Source organism: Dromiciops gliroides, chromosome 6 (assembly GCF_019393635.1).
Source record: "Dromiciops gliroides isolate mDroGli1 chromosome 6, mDroGli1.pri, whole genome shotgun sequence".
Taxonomy (NCBI): Eukaryota; Metazoa; Chordata; class Mammalia; order Microbiotheria; family Microbiotheriidae; genus Dromiciops; species Dromiciops gliroides.
Genome location: NC_057866.1, coordinates 271426633 through 271445044, shown reverse-complemented (window position 1 = coordinate 271445044; position 18412 = coordinate 271426633). Strand labels below are relative to the sequence as shown.

At 42.6% G+C, this 18412-nt stretch overlaps 1 protein-coding gene across 1 annotated transcript in view; it reads right to left on the bottom strand.

Annotated features, from left to right (window-relative positions):
- ANXA5 (annexin A5) overlaps positions 1-18203 on the bottom strand; it is a 56159-nt gene extending 37956 nt beyond the window's left edge. Inside the window, exons 1-2 of the mRNA XM_043973221.1 lie at positions 18014-18203; positions 17263-17302 (exon numbers count right to left, since the gene is read on the bottom strand). Of these exons, the coding sequence (XP_043829156.1) occupies positions 17263-17265 (3 nt within the window). The 5' untranslated portion in view covers positions 17266-17302; positions 18014-18203. The remainder of the gene's footprint in view (positions 1-17262; positions 17303-18013) is intronic.
- Between the last annotated feature and the right edge of the window lie 209 nt (positions 18204-18412).

Sequence of the window (18412 nt, the reverse complement as noted above, 5' to 3'; positions counted from 1 at the left end):
CCAGTCTTTGAAGGTGCATAAACTGTGAGCCCACCACCATGATTGTCTTTGGTCTAAATGAGATGGCCAAATGACCATCCTCTTATTAATAACAAACTGGCCTTATTAATAATAAAATAATCAAATTACCGAGAAACTATGTCTCTCAAAATAATTCCAATCACCACAGAGTGGCTAACAGCGAGTCAGTATGAAATATTTTAAACCATTATTATAATTCAGGAGATCCCTTTGAAGTTGCACCTCACTGCCAACAAGAATAAGACATCCCAGGCAGATACAGAAAAGGCAGAAAATGACACTGTATATGCTATTAGTAATTTCATCAGTGAAGCCCTGGCAGACATCATCAGTCCCTTCAAGGACATACTCCTCTGCCCGCTTCGCTCTCTCTCACCAATTGCTAAATTAGGCCAAGGATGAATCTCAGTTGCTCAATAGGCCCTGACCAGGCAGCATGGTACTATGAAAAGCATACTATTAGGGCAGCTAGGTGTCACTGTGGATAAAGCAGTGGCCCTGGATTCAGGAGGACCTGAGTTCAAATCTGACCTCAGACACTTGACACTTACTAGCTGTGTGACCCTGGGCAAGTCACTTAACCCTCATTGCTGACCGCCCCCCCCCCCAAAAAAAAAAAGAAAAGGAAAAACAAAAGTCTCTGGAGTGAGAGGACCTGGTTCAAACTGCCTGCCTTGTGTAAGCATCCTTGAGCAAGTCACCTGACCTCATTGGGCCTCACTTTCCTTGTGTGTAAAATAAAAGAGTTGGAGCAGATGGCCTCTGAGGTCTCTTTCAGCTCTAGGTCAGTGAACCTGAAGTGCCGGACCAAGGTTGTTCTAGGTCAGTGACACCAGTCTATCCACACCAGGGTGTCAACACACTCTTGATTTCCTATATTAGCAGTGAACAGGTATCAAGCAGAGCCTTATTTTCTTTTGTATCCAAATACAGATTTGTGATGTCAAAGTTGTAATTCTCTCTTCTAAGAAATCCGACAAACAGGGATGGCCTGGGGGTCAAGAGTCTTCCAACCTACTCTGGTTGCTTGGGATTCATTCTTTGTTGTTCAACCCTAGCCTGGACCACGTTGGAAGGCGCCCTTCCCTCATCTCCTCTGCCCCATCCAAATAAACATTCTTGCAGCTCCCTCTTTCCAGGCTTTGCTCTAAAATAGTAATTAACCAAACAACATGAGGCCATTACTAGAGAATTGCATTTGGAATCAGGGAGACCTGGATTCAAATCCTGCCTAGCTGCAGGACCACAAACTAGTCATTTCATCTCTCTGAGATCCTATTTTCTCACCTGCAAAATGGACATAATATCCAAAGGGTTATTGGGAGGCTCAGGAGAAACAACATAAGGATTAGCTTCGCGAACCTTAGCACTAGAAGGACCAGGAGCATTGGATTATGGAAACATATTGTTATTTTACTTCAAAATAAAATTTTTTTCATCCTAATAACTCTATTTTCCTTGCCTAATGGATTTTTTAAAAAGTATTGTGTCAATTGACATAGCTTGGACCTTCCAGGTATTCTTTTTTTTTTTTTTTTTTGGTGAGGCAGTTGGGGTTAAGTGACTTATCCAGGGTCACACAGCTAGTAAGTGTCTGAGGTCAGATTTGAACTCAGGTCCTCCTGACTCCAGGGCTGGTGTTCTATCCACTGTGACACCTAGTTGCCCCCAGGAAGCCATGATTTCCCATCAATGTCATACTCCCTCCAGATTTTTTTTGGGGGGGGGGGGGCGGGCTGGGCAATGAGGGTTAGATGATTTGCCTGAGGTCACACAGCTAGTAAGTATCAAGTGTCTGAGGCCAGATTTTAACTCAGGTACTCCTGAATCCAGAGCTACTGTTTTATCCACTGAGTCACCTAGCTGTCCCTTCCTGGGGAATTCTTTAAGGCCACATAAATAGCAACAGTTATCACTCTACTTAGAACAATAGCTTTCATTCATCCAGGTAGCAATTAAAATCTCTCTCACAAATGACTGAGAAGAGTCGGAATTCATATAAAGCTTTGATATTTACTTGATATTTGATTTCATGTGATCCTCATAACAATCCTGTGAGGACCATAAATATTCTTATTCCCATTTTACAGATGAGGGAACTGAGGCAGAGGAAGGTTAAGAAACTTGTCCATGGGCAATCTCAATGCCACCGGTAAAGGACTTTTTGGAGCTGCCTCCCTTGATGTCAGCAACTCGGTGAATTCTTAAGCAAACCTTTTTCTGTGGTTAGGTCTGAACATGGAATCTTGCATAACCTTAGCATACTCGTGGGAGGCATCTCTGGAAGAAAGCCTTTTAGAGTGAATATTCTACAGAACCAAATGACTTTTCTGTAATCCACCAAGAACAGCTGGGGCAAGATCATGTTACTACATTCACTATAGCTCTCAGTCAGCTGTGCCATAGTCAGCTGAGGCTCGATGTAGAAAAGTGCCTGAGAAAACCTGCCTGTTTCCTTCTCAAATTCCACTAAAGAAGCTCTCAGAACAAGCAAGCAGGGACCATTTTCACAAAGATTTTGTTGGGATAAGGACCGAATCTGTGATTTCACTGGCATCAAAGGGTGAGGGGACGGAGAAGAGGAGGGGAGAGAATGGCAGGAAAGGGAAAGGGAAATGGGGGGACGAAGAAAAGGGGAAGGAGAAAACGGAAGAAGGGAGAGGGAAAAGAGGGAGGAGACCAGAAGGAAGAGGATGAGAGGGAAGAGAGAGGGAGGAGGGAAAGAAGGGGGAGGGGAAAGGAAGGGGAAAAGAAATAGGGAGCAAGGGGAGAGGGAGAAGGGAAAGGGAAGGGAAAGGGAAACAGAAAGGGAAAGGGAAAGGGACAGGGGAGGGGAGGGGGAAAGGCCAGTTCTCTATCCACTATACCACCTTGACTCCCAAGGAGTTTATAAAGAATAGAAAGCAGGAGGCAGCTAGGTGGCACAGTGGATAAAGCACCAGCCCCGGATTCAGAAGGGCATGAGTTCAAATCCAGCCTCAAACACTTGACACACTTACTTGCTGTGTGACCCTGGGCAAGTCAGAAGAAGAAGAAGCAGGAGAAGAAGGAGGAGAAGAAAGAGAAGGAGGAGGAGGAGAAGAAGGAGAGGAAGAAAGCAGACGTATGGGTTTATAATTATCTTTCCTTCTGCCTTTCTGTCTAGTAATAATACCATCTTTCACTAGGCATATGTCTATCTTTGACATATCTTGAAAATCAGTCCTTAAGTGTCTTCAAAATTATATTACCCAGAAGTCATTTCATTCTATGGATAGGAAATCTGGTTAGGAAGTAAAGCTGTTAATAGTTTCTGTGTCCCCTTTAATATGAGGCTTCATTACCATCCCATAACAAGCAGCAAATCATAATTGTGCAACTTTTGTCTGCACGGCCCCTGGAGATGGAGTCATTTCCACAGAAATTAGTCCCTTTTCCTATTTAACTTCATAGTTTGTTGAATGTGTTCCCCATATCCATCAACATATGCAAATAAGGCATCACACTGTCCTCCAATGTTCCTCTTTCACACTTCCCCATTTTTGTTAAAAAGCACCCCCAACCTCCCTGTCATCCAGGTGGGAAGAGTCCGGATTAGCTCTGACTCTTTCATATCTCTCTATACACAATCAATTGCCAGGTCTCCTCAAGTCCATCTCTCACATCTGCCCCCTCTCCCTATGCACACCGCCATCATGCCAGTTCTTGCCCTCATCACCTTTCACCTGGATTACTAATGGATCTCCAGGCTGCCTCTCTCTCCCTCTCCACCCCTGGATCCTATCCTATTTCATACACTTTTACAATCTTCCTAGGCAAGGCAGGTCAACCATTCCACTGGGCTGATTAAAAAACCCTTGTCTGGCTCTGTATTGCCCCTAGGATTAAAAAGTCCACACTTTAGCCCTTTCCGCTCCCATCAGGTTCCAGTCTACCTTTCCAACCTTGCTTTCCTTTCATCTCCATCAAACCCTCAGAGTTGCAGCCAGACTAGCCCTCAGGGACAATTAACCTGAGACATTTTTTCTCCTTCCATTGCAGATAGTGGGCTCTGGAGTGAGACAGCGGTGCCTCTACTGGAAAGTCATGCCTCCGGGCCTGGCTTGGGAGAAACTGGTACCACCCACATTCTTCAAGTAGGCACTAGCTGAATGAGAGAGTAGCCAGGGAAAACGACTACCTGCAACTGAACAGACTGTTACACAAATATGAAAGAATTTTCAAGTACCCCAATAGAAGGGAGATCAGATAACAACCCATCTCCATGTCTGCCCCTTTTAGAAATATTAAGGAAGAACTTTAAAAGTGTCCTAGCCAGAAGAGGGAATAATTTGAAAGAGAAACCCTTATAGATCTTTTGTTAATTATTGATTCTGGAACAACGTCCTGTTCTCCTTGATCAAAATCAGCCCAGAAAGGGCTTCTCCCTGGAAGTAACCAGAACAAGATTAGTGATGGGAAAAGGTCTGGGATCCTGGATGGATCTGCCTTGACCAAATTAGGGAAATTATCCACCTAAAAGAAGGAAGGAGTCCTTTCCATTGCTTCAGCTTCTGGAAGTATCTTTGGAACATCTTTAGCCAGCTGCATTCCTCAAAGCAAGAGCTCAAAGGGCTGAAATGGTTCTAATTAAACGATTCTCCAAGAGTCAGCTGAAAGTAACTATTATTCTGTTTAATGAAACTCGATGGGTAACTGATCAGTCACATAAACTGAGACCCCCTGAAATCCTGATTATGAAATACTCCTCATTCAAGAACCCTCTCAATTGGGACTTCAAAAGGCCTTGTCTGATTTTCTAACAGAAACATTGTGAGAATTTCTTTGTTTGACCATGTGGAACTGTTACAAGGGGCTTATTTTTCTTTGCCCACTGGGAGCAGGAAGGCAGAGGGAAGAAGAGAAAATGAATTGAATTGGGGAAAAAACACATAAGGAAATTTAATTTTAAAAGTTATTTGCATGGAGAGATGTCTGCAAGTATGAGAAGACTATCAGTTAAGACATTTCTCTCAACCACAATGCTTGAATTTAGAATGAAGCATTAATTACAATTACTTCTGATAGGTGTGTGCCTACAACAGAGTACAGAATTTTTTCCCTTTAAAACTACTACTATCCTGAAAGCCAAAGGAAGAAACAGCAAAACTTGAGAAATTAAGACACTAAGAATTCATTTATTCTTTCATTCCATAAACATTTTTCAGTTGCTTCCTATGTTTCAGGTATTGTACACAAACTTCCTATGCGACACATAGCTGTACAAACAACAATCTTTGCTCTCAGGAAGTTTATAATAAAGTAGTGAAAGATTAACAGACATTACCTTGAATTGGGGTCTGTTACTTTACTTTAAAAACATATAGCATGGGGGCAGCTAGGTGGTGAAGTGGATAAAGCACTGGCCCTGGATTCAGGAGGACCTGAGTTCGAATGTGACCTCAGACACTTGACACTTACTAGCTGTGTGACCTTGGGCAAGTCACTTAACCCTCATTACCCCCCCCCAAACACACATGGGCACGCACACACAACATAGACAGAAGCAAGGGATGGTGGAGATATCACTGCATTTGGAGTCAGGAGACAAAAGTCTAAACCCCACCTCAAATGCTTTCCAATCTGAGCCTCAGGCTATACTTATCCTTGCTCTGTTCACCTCAAAGGACCATTATGAGGGAAGCATCAAGTAAACCTTAAAATTTTAGGCATAGGTTGTTACACTTGCTTGAGTTGTGAACAAACCTTGCCCTGGGCAGTCTGAAAGAGCCTATGAATGTCTTCTTACAATCGTGCTGTCATATAAGATACATGGAAATAAATCATGTTGAAATACAGTTGTCAATAGCTGTATGACCTTGGGCAAGTCACTTAACCCTCATTGCCCTGCCAAAACACACACACACACACACACACACACACACATGCATGCACGCACACAAAATACAATTGTCAAAATATGAGAAGTTCCCAATGCATGAGCCCCAAGTTAAATTCTGCAGAGATAAGAAAGGCATATACAAACGAGGATGTGATCACTTCCAATTGAGATTTTATATGATTTAGGGAGGAATCTTGGAAGTCATCCAATTACTTAACTTTACAAAAAACAAACCCTAAATCCAAGGGATGGGAGCTAATTTGCCCAATGTCCCCCAGGGAGTAAAGAATACAAGTGAGATTTGTAATCGGGTCTCTATGACTCCCAATCCTGCCCTGTCTCTTCCAGGCTCAATGATCAGGGAAGGAAGATCATAGGCTCAGAGATTCAAAGGAGAAAGGGACCTTGGACTCATCTACTCCAAAGCCTTTCATTTAGCCGATGAGGGATCTGAAGCTCATGAGACATCTATCTAGTGACTTCCCCAAGGTCACCCAACAGAAGGAGCACAGCTGGGGCTCAAACACCGTCTTCTAACTCAAGTCCACACACTTTCCTCTGCATCACCCCAAAGGTAGCACCCCAGCTGGAGGACTGACTGGATTTTCAATGGCAAAGGATGACAGTGAGGAGGGCACTTTAGCTAGAAACTGCTAAATTCCCAAAACTAAGTGTGAGAAAATGGGTAGTTGTCTCCTCTCAGTGAGGATATAACAGTCAATCATACCCCTCCTGACATGCTTGTAGGACAAAGATCTCAGAACCTTTCCTCCTCCTCCAGCAAATAAAATCACATGGTGCTAGGAGTCCAAGCTGGTCTCATTTAGGTCCAACTGGTCTCAATTAGATCAATAATTAGGGTTGGGAATACTGCATTCCGATTAGCTAGTCTTTGCTGGTAGATCGTGACCCTCGAGTAATCAATTAGTGATGAAAAAGGGGAGGGTCTATTCGCACTAGGAACCAGGGAATAAAACGGGACCTTCGAGCCTCCATTCTGGGCACCACTAGCTGCACACTAGGGTGCCTCCTTCTCACAAGAAGGAAATAAAAGAGCCTTTGTCACATCGAGGCTGAGTTTCTGAGAATTACTGAGAAGAGGATTGATTTCCCTCACACTAAGCTTGGCTCTACTAGAGCTGTCTTTGAGTGGGGCAGTAGTACATTAGTGAAAAAGGTTGATTGGGAACACACTCTGGACATTTTGGATGCAAAGGAGCCTGGGACCATTTAGCTTAAGCATAAATAGCCCCACATGCATCAAGACAGGCTCCCCTCTGGAATCAAGAATTCACAAAATAAAAGCTGAAAAAATATACCTGATTTCTTCAAAGTTTTTTCTGTTTTAGTTCTATCAACAGAGCCAAAAGTATGAAGTATCATCTTCCATGGTCCACTCCCCAACCCAGCAGTTCCAGTATCCATTCAGGATGTCTGGCTTTTTAAAGGAAAACCTGCTGTCACCAGGGCACCCTCACAACTGCTCACAGCTTAGCCGTGATGGGAACAAACAATGCTATTCCCTCCTGTGACAAAGAAGACCACTAAACCTCTTAAAGTCCCCTGGGCCTGACCATCAGTTCTGCCTCTTTATCCTGAAGGCCCTCACCATAGTCATCAGACTTTCTTTACAATCCAAGCAACCCAGGGCAACGCCCTGGGGGAGAGCTGCTCAGAACTTTCCCATCTGTCCTGCAGATGAACTTTATTGGAATGTTTCTTTCCCCAAATTAAGAGTGAGCAGGGAAAACCTCAATTTTCTGTTTGCATCTTCATTGCTTAGCACAGAGGTTAGCATAAAATAAGGACTTATTCAAAATCAGGACAAATTCTTATTCATTCAACAGGTAGTGTTTTCAAGCATCCTCTATTTAAGGGAGGATGTCTCTGGACATTAACCTTAAAGATACAGAAGTATCTTTATCTTAAAAGTCCCTTGGCACATTAAGTCATAAGTGCTATTTAATAAATATTTATTAAGGACCTATTATGTTTAAGAAAGCATGATATGGTAGAGTCAGCCTAAAAGTCAGAAAAACATGGATTCAAATCTCACCTCTAACATATGCTGGCTGTGTGACCCTGGGCAAGTCACTTCACCTCGAACTGCTTTAGGTAACTCTAGAGCTGAAAGTTGCAAAGAAAGTTCCCAACTACATTGGTAGAGAGAGTTTCTCTTCTGGGAGTTGCCAATTACCAATGAAAATTCAAGTCCAATCCCTAGCCCCCAAGCCCCAAGATTTAAGGCTTAGAGGTCGTCATTGAGAATATAATTTATTTTTTAAAATAGAATGAGCCCCTGTCCTCAGGAGCTTACATTCTATAGAGAAAATTTTCCTCATCATGGCACCAACTGACTGTAGATTTTCAAAGGCTTTTGAGTAAAACTACAAGCTTTGCCATACATGTCCTGCCAAGTTGGACAGGATTTAAATACATGCCTGGGGACATGAGGAGGATGAATGAAAGAGAATGAGTAAGGGCAATAACCCAACCAATGAAATCACCATCTCCCCAAAGAACTGGCATAATTGACACCTGTAATTATGATTGTAGGTCATTAAGAAAAAAGGTCCTTACATTTATATACTATTCAGGAAAGCAAGGAAATATGTATTACATAACACAAGTTCTTACATCAAAAGTGGTTAACATTAAAACCAGCATGAGGACTTGAAGAGCCCCCCATGTTCAATATCTGTAAATTTCATTGGAGCTTCCCAAAGAAACTAGTTGCAATGCACTCCTTCATAAAGGATAGTACCTGCCCTCAAAGAGCTTGCAATTTCTTCCTTGAGACAAAAGAATGGCATCAAAGACATTAAAGTGAAAGTCTTGGGTGCATCCACCATAGGGACTTCATTGAGCCCAACTGTACCCACTCATTTTACAAATAAGGAAACTGGGGCCCAAAGAGGTTAAATGACTTGCCCAGGGTCATGGAGCTAATGTGTCTGAAGCTAGATTTGAATCCAAGCTTTCCTGTCCAGCACTCTCTCCTCTCCAGCCCACTGCCTCTCTGGATCATAGAATGTTAGAGCCTCAGAAAACACTTGGTTGGGGCAGCTAGGTGGCACAGTGGATAAAGCATGGGCCCTGGAGTCATGAGGACCTGAGTTCAAATCCGGCCTTGGACACTTGACACTCACTAGCTGTGTGACCCTGGGCAAGTCACTTAACCCTCATTGCCCCGCCCCCCCAAAAGCAAAAAACCTTTAGGGGTAGCTAGGTGGCGCAGTGGATAAAGCACTGGCCCTGGAGTCAGGAGGATCTGAGTTCAAATTTTACCTCAGACACTTGACACTCACTAGCTGTGTGACCCTGGGCAAGTCACTTAACCCCAAATGCCTCACAGAAAGAAAGAAAGAAAGAAAGAAAGAAGGAAGGAAGGAAGGAAGGAAGGAAGGAAGGAAGGAAAGAAAGAAAGAAAGAAAGAAAGAAAGAAAGAAAGAAAGAAAGAAAGAAAGAAAGAAAGAAAGAAAGAAAGAAAGAAAGAAAGAAAGAAAGAAAGAAAGAAAGAAACTACTTGGTGAGGTTCAGGATAAGTCAAGTTGACAAGGATCTTAGAATTAGTTAATACCTTAGCCAGACCAGAACCTAGAGCTTCCATGGATTCCTGTTCCAGTACTCAGTTCACTCTACTATGTTTCTTTGTTTTTTACAGTTTAGCAGTGTTTGAGTGGGATACTGGGACTTCATCCAGGCCCTGAAAGATGACTTTAATTTTTGGTGGTGGGCAGAGGGGAGGATAAAGCAGGAAAAATGAATGATCAAAAAAGTAAGGCTTGTATGGGGAGCAGAGTTGGGGGAATGGTACAATCAAAGCCAGCTTAACTCAAGTAAAAGACTATGAGGGGGTGGAAATCTAGGCTGGCTAGAATGGACCTATATCACAAAGGGGCCCTGGAAGTTGGACAGAGGAGTCTGACCTTGATGTGGCAGCCCACACATTAGGTTACTTAGGTCATTAGATGAGAAAAGTGATGTCCTGGCTGAAGTGTATAGAATGGATCCAAGAGGGGAAAAGTGATGGCCATGAGACATCTCAGGACCATGGACGGGTCATACATCAAGATAGAAAAGACCTCAGAGGTTATCACGTCCAGCCCTGTCACTTTACAGACCAAGAAACTGAGCCCCAGAGAGATTAAGTGACTTGCTCAGTTACATTACTAAATTATTATGATAATCAAAATGTGAGGTGATGAGAGGGGTATCAGTGGTAAGGGAGAAGCAAAGGCAAATCTAAGAGACATGTTAAAAGAAAAAATGGTAGGCAAGCATGATTCCAGAGGACCAATGAGGAAGAAAGCTGTCATCTCCTGTTAGAGAGGAGGTGGACTAAAAATACCAAATGTGACCCAAATCTGGGGTATGACCAAGATGGGAGTTTTTTTTGCTCGACTATGTTTATTTGTTCAAGAGTTTTATCTTTTTCCCCATATGAGGCATGTTAGCTGAATATCTATAGATATGTATCTATGTACATATATTTAAAAAAAAAAGAGGGGGCGGCTAGGTGGTACAGTGGATAAAGCGCAGGCCCTGGATTCAGGAGTACCCCAGTTCAAATCTGGCCTCAGACACTTGACACTTACTAGCTGTGTGACCCTGGGCAAGTCACAACCCCCCATTGCCCTGCCAAAAACAAAAACAAAAAATAACAAAGAAATGGTAGGACTTGGTGACATGCCACATGGATGGAATGACAGACCAGGCAACATATTAAATGACTTCAGCATTTAAGCCTACGAATAAGCCCATGAAACTGGAAGCAAGCTGAGGCAAAGGAGTTGGTTTGGGGGATAGAGCAGGCAGACAATGAAATCAGTTTTGGATACAAATGGCTTGAGGTAAGAATGATGCAATCAAGTAGAAATGTCCTGTGGACAGTTGTAAAAGCAGGGAGAGAAAATGTATAAAGCAAAACAGGTGACAGAAATTCAAAAGTCTAGTCAAAGTTCCAAGTATTCTAGGAAATTGATTTGGAATTATGCTAAGAAAGTGATTAAATGTCCATAGTCTTTACTCAGAGATCCCACTGCTGGGCATATGCCCCAAGGAGGTCAAAGATAGAAAGAAAAGTCCCCCAGGTGATAAAATATTTATGTTAGCACTTGTGGTAGCAAAGAACTAGAAGTAATGTAGATACCCAGCAGATGGAAAATGGCAAGGAAGGTGTGGCAAATGAATGCAATGGATGAATGAATGATCTGGAAGAGCTGATGAATATGAAGAATTCAGAGAAGCATGCAAAGACATGAAATGATGCAAAGTGATTTAAGAATACAGTACTTACAATAACTAATGGAAATATAAACAACAACAAAATCAAAACTGAACACATAGTTATAATGTCCCAGAGCCTGATTCCAAAGAAGAGATATGAGACTATACCTCCCTCTTTTTTTTTCCCCAGAGGTGAGGAACACTGGTATATTATATCAGACTTAATTAACAGATTGGTTAGTTTTGTCGGGGTTTTTTTCTCTTTTTGGTCTTGATTCTAAAGGATAGCTATGTGGGGAATAGGGAAGGATACAAAAGGAAATTAAAGAAATCTAAAAGCAAAAGAGCTTTAAAAATCTAAGAGTTAGAATCACAGGATTTTCCAGCAGCAGATCATCTGATCCAACTACCCTCATTTCCCAGAGCAATTAACAGAGGCTCAAAGACTTTAAAAATGTCTTGTGTATGGTCCCACAGTTAGCTAGTTACCGAGCCAATGCAAGAACCAAGGACTTCTAACTCCCAGTTAATGCCGAAAAAATCTCTTCCTATCATCCCGCTCATTTCCCACTTATCCAATCCTAATTTCATCTGTTTTAGAATTAGAGTGAAACAGTAAATTGATGTTTAAGGAAATTGATAGGGAAACATTAAAAGTGAATCCTCCCTCAAAATAGATACCCAAAAATATAAATACACATATCTATATACAAGTCTATTGTGAAATGTTGGGGGGGGGGGCTTAAGGCAATCCTCATTTTTCAATCTAATTTCTATTTGCCATTTGAATGAATGTATGGTCTTATCAAAGTGGGTACTCCCTCCTGAGATGCCTATTGCAACCCATACATTCTTCTGTCATCCTGTGCTACTCCCATCCGGGTATAACATCTGTCTCTATCACCCTACAGTTTAATTCTGAGGAGAGTAATATAGTCAGAATTTAAATCAATAAGGACCAGTGGTGACTCAGGAGGACTAACAGTGAGATCCTCTTGCCTCCTCTTTGTGGAAAATGAACTAGAGGCATAAATCGAAGCCCAATATACTATAAGAACATAGTCTGTTGGTTTCTTTTGCTTAATTATACTGCTTTCTTATAGTTCCAAGGGAAAACTCCATAGGAAAAAGGGTGTTATTTACAACTGACAGTGATTTTTTTTAAGCAGCAATAAAAATGGGGAGGGGGCAGTATTCTTTTTATGCCCAATATGTGCACATAAGATATTTGATTACTGAGTTTTATGGGCCGTGAGCCGGAGAATGTTCTGAACAGAATCATTTCATAAATATAAAGTTATTTGCCCATTTAAGTGACTTAAGTTTCATTATTAGTTTAAACATTTTTTATGGACATCTTAGAATTCTAGAATTTCTGAACTGGAAGAACATCTCTCAAGTGGATTATGCATTCCCCTGTTTCTTAAACAAAGGCTACTCTGTTGATTATCTCCAATTTATTTTAGATACACAAGTTGTTTAAACATTGTCTCCCTCCATTAGACTGGGGCTCTTTGAGACCCGGGAGTAGTCTGGGGTTTGGTTCAGTTGATTAGTTTTGGTTTTGGGGTCATTTTGCCTCTCTCTGTATCCCAGTACATACCACAGTGTCTAGTATATAGTAAGCCCTGAATCAATGCTTGTTCACTTCATTTGAATATTACCTAAACATCAGTAGGGGGATGTTCTAATTCTAGATTCTTAATAATGGCAGACCAATTTAAACATAATTTTAAGTGATTGACACAAGTCCCCTAACTATAGATAGGTGATAGGATCATAAATTTCCCAAAAGAGCACCTTAAAAGCCATTTGGGCCACTTCTTTCATTTTATAGATGACAAAACTGAAACATATAGATATACATTACATGTGTACACATATTTAGTGCATTATGTATGTGTATAAGTACATATATTGTGACTGTCCATGTAGGACATATATAGAATGTATGCATATATGCATATGTATATTGTTTATATATAGTGTATATTGTGTATGTGTGTATATATAGTGTATGTTTAGTGTTGCAAAAAGAGGATTTTAAGAGCTAAAAATAGTTAACAATTGGCAAAACTAACTCCATTTTGTTCTATATTTGGCATGTGTTTGATTGTTTTTGCAGAACCAACAAGGACAGCTTAAAGCAAAACTTCTCAATATCTCCCTTCCTCCTCTTCCCTTAAGGAAAGAAAACACCAGAAGACTTAATAGCTCAAGGCAGTAGAAACCTCTTTATTTTAACTGAGAAGTAAGTAGGGGCTTAACAAATGCTTTTATTGCTGACGTATTTATTGGCAATAACAAGCAAGGACTCTGAAAATTCTCAAAACAGTGTGTGTTGTGTAAGTGTATGTGTGTGTGTATATGGTGTGTGTCTGTGTAAGCATATATACACACATCAAACATACACATATATCATATATACATATATATTGAGCATAAACATATATGTAGTGTATGTATAATGTGTGTACAACTTGTGAATAGATATGTTTGTATCAAATGTATATTATTGAGTTGTGTGTATATATTGTTTATATAGCTATATAGTGTGTGCAGTATGAGGATATAGTATATGTAGAATGTATACATAATAAGGTATATGTATGTATATATAGTATGTTTATATAGCTCATAGGTAGCATACATGAAAATATATATATTGAATATATATGTGTAGAATATTATTGAGTTTTATAGATATACATATATGTATGGTATTTCTATAGCTCATATAGTGTGTGTATAAAATGAGTGTGAAAGTGCATATGTGTAATATGGAGACAACCAGGTGGTACGGTGGACAGCACCTGGAATCAGGAAGACCTGAATTCAAATCCAGCCTTAGACACTTACTAGCTGTATGACCCTGGGCAAGTCACTTAACTCTGAATCAGTTTCTTCATCTGTAAAGATGAGAAGGAAATGGCAAGCCACTCTAGCATCTCTGCCAACCCCAAACAGAGTCACAAAGAGTCAGACATGACTGAAGAACAAAAGTCTGCCTGTGTATACAGTGTAGATAGATAGATAAAGATACAGTGTATGTATCTAGTGTGTATATGCTATGGAAACGTATACTATGTGTATGTAGCATGTCTGTGCATTGTCTGCGGCTCCATATGGATCAGATTACAGCAACAAAGAGGCTGCCATAGGAACCAGCAGCTGCTGCAACACTGTTGCTCCCATTTGTCTACAGCAGGAAAGCTTCCTGAGGGATTCGGAGACAACACTAACACATGAGCTGCTACAGAAACTAAGCAAAGTTTAGTGAGATCCAAAGAAAACATTGTAATGAAATGTTTCCTTTCTGTAGAGTCTAAAGGTGAATAAGAAAAGCTCGTGCCAACTCCCCTCTTTCCTACAGGGCTCTACCTCCCTTTGTCCCAGAAGCTGGGAGAGCAACTGGGCCCCAACAGCCAGATGATTTTCCCAGGTGCCATCAGTCCAGACCTAGTTCTAACACTCTCATCTCCCCAGACAAGAGCTCAAAGGAGCAGGCAGTTTCCAACAATCCCTAAGGGCCCTCCAAATATAACAGCCTCATTTTGCAGATAAGGAAACTGAGGCCAAAGGGGCATTGACTTGAAGTCCAGCAGTTATTACAGTACAATTACCATGCTCCTCCAGGGACAGGCAAGCTCTTAGAGCGGAGGAATTGCTTCATCTCCTTTGTTCTGCCAGCACCTAGCCACGCCTTACATTATCAGAAGCATTAATAAATGTTCGTGGAAATAAATGCATGACTGATCAACTTAAGATACCCAAAGCTATTTCCCATGAAACTGGCCAATATGTCCATTTTTTTCAATTACGTGGGATCACTGTCAAGTTGGGAATAGATAACCTCTATAATTAAAGGGCAACTGAGTGAAATCTTGGGACCATTCACCAAAACATGAGAGGCATAGAAGGAGGTTTTACAATAGTAGGGAATTAATTTTCTGGGCCCAGTAAATCATCATACATGTTACCAGCCCAACAGATATGTCTGGGGAAAGTAGCTTATCTCCCTCAGGGAATATTGCCAAGGTAGTTTCTGAGAGATCGCTTCATTGAAAAAGGCAAACGAAAACTCTAAGTTGCCACTCACAGTTTACAGGAGAACTGATTCACCTTTGTGTGGTGTCTGAAGTGAGCATTTAGAAACAATGAAAGTATTATGAATACTTGACTGGACACCTTCCCGTAGATTTCTATCTGGCCATACAACATCGAGAATGTAGCATGAAACCCATGTACAATGGGCCTTCCCCACACACACACCCTTAGGTGACCTAAAATGAATTCTAGTTTTAACAGTATGGCAGATCAAGATGAACTTCCATGAGATGCAATGTTGTTGGAACCATTCCAAACCCTATATTACAAATAAAAACCCCCACCCTCTTTGCTACACTGGACAACATGGTTGGTTTGGTTTTTTAATGAGGAATGTGCTACATTTGAAAAAGCATTAATTCCAAAGTCAGAAACACCAATTGGACTTAGCATTTCATTTCTTTCTTTTCTTTTCTTTTCTTTTTTTAGGATTTCAGTGGTATAAAGAGTTCTCTCTACCAATGTAGGTCAGTATTTCTCACTAATTTAGTATTAGAAAGGTGTGTCAGTGGGAGGACCCGAACCTAGATCTTCTTGCCTTCAAGGGCAGCTCTTGAGATCTTAACACTCCTAGGTCAAAGTCAAAGGATCTGGGTTCAAATCTTAGTTTAGCCGATTCCTACTCCTCGCCACAATTTCCTCATCCATCAAATGAGGGGGCTGACTAGGATAGCTTCCAATGACCTTTCTGATCTATGAGCCTATTAATTAGGAAATGTGTGTAGAAAGATAGAAATAGGGGGCAGCGAAGTGGACCAATAGATAAAGCACCGGCCCTGGATTCAGGAGGACCTGAGTTCAATCCAGCCTCAGACACTTGACACTTAATAGCTTGTGACCCTGGGCAAGTCACTTAACCCTCATTGCCTGGCAAAGAAAGAAAGAAGAGAAACAAAGAAACGACAAAAATAAAAAGAAATAAATAGGTAGGTAGGTAGGTAGAAAATAGATATGCATGTACATATTTGTAAAATTAGTATTAGAGTGAGATTTTTAAATAATAATTCAACAACATAACACAAGTTCTAAAATTCTGGTGTCATCTAGGTTGTCACCCCTCAGGGTGGTAAAGAAAAACTCGTCTCAACCAGTTTCCACTAAGTGAAGCAACCCAAAATAAAAACATAAAAATACACAATTTGGAAGCAAACTGAGGAATTGTTTCTTCCCCCCAGTGGGGCTGGGACAGAAACCCTTACTCCACTGGAAAAAGTCAGTCCCCACCCACTGTACTGAAACAGTAGAAACTTGCCTAAAAATTAAAGGAAGCTGGGAGGAAAATATCAGCTCACATGACCAGGCTGAGCTGTACTGAGTGAGTGTGGTTCCTAAACCATTTGCTTGTGGAGGGCTCACTTTTACACACAGTGAAGGAAAAGGAAGAGAACGTTGGGGGGAGCAGGGGAACCACCCAAATCCCTGCCTCCAGGCCCTGACTGTCCTTCTACTCACTCAGCCAAAGTAGCTTAGAGAAGGAAGAAAAAGAAAGGGGTGGGGGTGGGGGGGAGAGGTCACCAAGGCAAGGGAATCCAAAAAAGGCAAGCATTGGTCTAAAACTTGCTTCAGGTTTCATTCACCCTCTGTTCACTGTGTGTGGAGGAAAGAGTTGTAAATTATGGAAGACACAGGTTTAAATTCCAGTTCCCTGGGAGCCCGGGTAGGGCCATTAATGTCTCCAGCTTCTAGTTTCCTTCTTTTTAAAATGAGGGGATGGGACAAAATTATGATTAAGACCCCTTCTTGCTCTAAATCTATGATCATTAAAGGGACAGTTGCAGAACCTGGGATTTAATACTGGGAACTCCCCGGATGAGGAAACTCCCTCTATCAATGAAAGTTGGCACCTTCTCTGCCCAGAGCACTGGGAGGTTGTGACCAGCCCAGTGTCACACAAGGCTCCACGACCAGCTCTGTAACCACTAAGCCATACGGTCTGGTCTTAAAAAAAACGCTCATAAATACTAGCTGTCTGATCACTAAAACAATGATAATCGTGTGCTCAATTTCAATGACATTAAATAGGTTATCAAAGGAAAGGATGTTACCATGTTGGTTTCTGAGATGTAGGGAAAAGGTGAACAGGACCTACAACAGAAGAGAGTAAGGTGGCACATTAGTAGTATTTCTCTTAAGAACCCAAGCACCCGACTCTCCCACTGCCCAGGAGAGATGACCATGAAGAGCTCAAACAAAACCAGACGGATAATTAATACACATCAAAAGAAATAAGGTAGAGCTGCCTTCATCCCTTCATCTCCCCCACGGGACAGGTCGAGAAGAGCCCAGGGGAGTGGTCTCTGTAACTAATGACTCGAGCAAGGCTCAGGAGTGGATGGAGCCTCAGTCTGGAGGGAACGCAACGTGGTGCCCCACCCCTGCTCCACACCCGAACTAAGGGATTGGGAGAATTCTGGGGGTCACCTAGTCATAGGATTTAGAGCTGTAAGGGTGCGTAAAGGTCACCTCGGCCACCAGTCCCCCGATTTTACAAGGGAAGAAACTGAGGCCCACGGAGGTGTATTGATGTGCTCAGTTACAGTAGTATTAGCAAAGGTAGGATTTGAACCAGGGTCCACTGTTCTTCCCATTGAGTCACTCCAACGCCCTTCTTTTGTAGACGCGGGTCTCCAGGCTCGGGAAGGGAAGGGGCTCGCTCAAAGTCACACAGTTAGCAGGTGGCCAAGTTGGGACTTGAACCCAGGACTCCTGGGTCCCCGGCCAGCGCTCTGCATCTCTCTACAGCCCAGGGAGGATTTGGCCCTGCTCCGGGCTCACACTCTCTCCGCGAAGACTTACCCTTAGTGTTCGGTGCTCAACGTGCCCGGGGGCTGGCTGGGCTGCGCTGGACCGGATGGGATGCGGCGGCGGCGGCAGCAGCGGCGGCGGCGGCGGCGGCAGGAGCTGCGGGAGGGACGCGAGAGGAGAGACGGACGCGAGAGCACAGACGTGGCGCAACTGAGGCGGCCCCAGACTTCACTCTGCAGCCCCAGCCCCGGCCCGGCCCCACCCAGGCCGCCGGCCCCGCCCCCGATCTCTGCTCCGGCCCCCCGCCCGGCGGGCCCCACCCCTTCCTCTGGGGCTGGCTGGGCTGGGGCTAGCGTGGAGCGGGGCGGGGACCTCCGCCGATCCACTGCGGTGGCTGGGCCTCCTGGTGTTGGGGGAGGATGGGGGCTGCTGGGAGGGAAATCCGAGGCC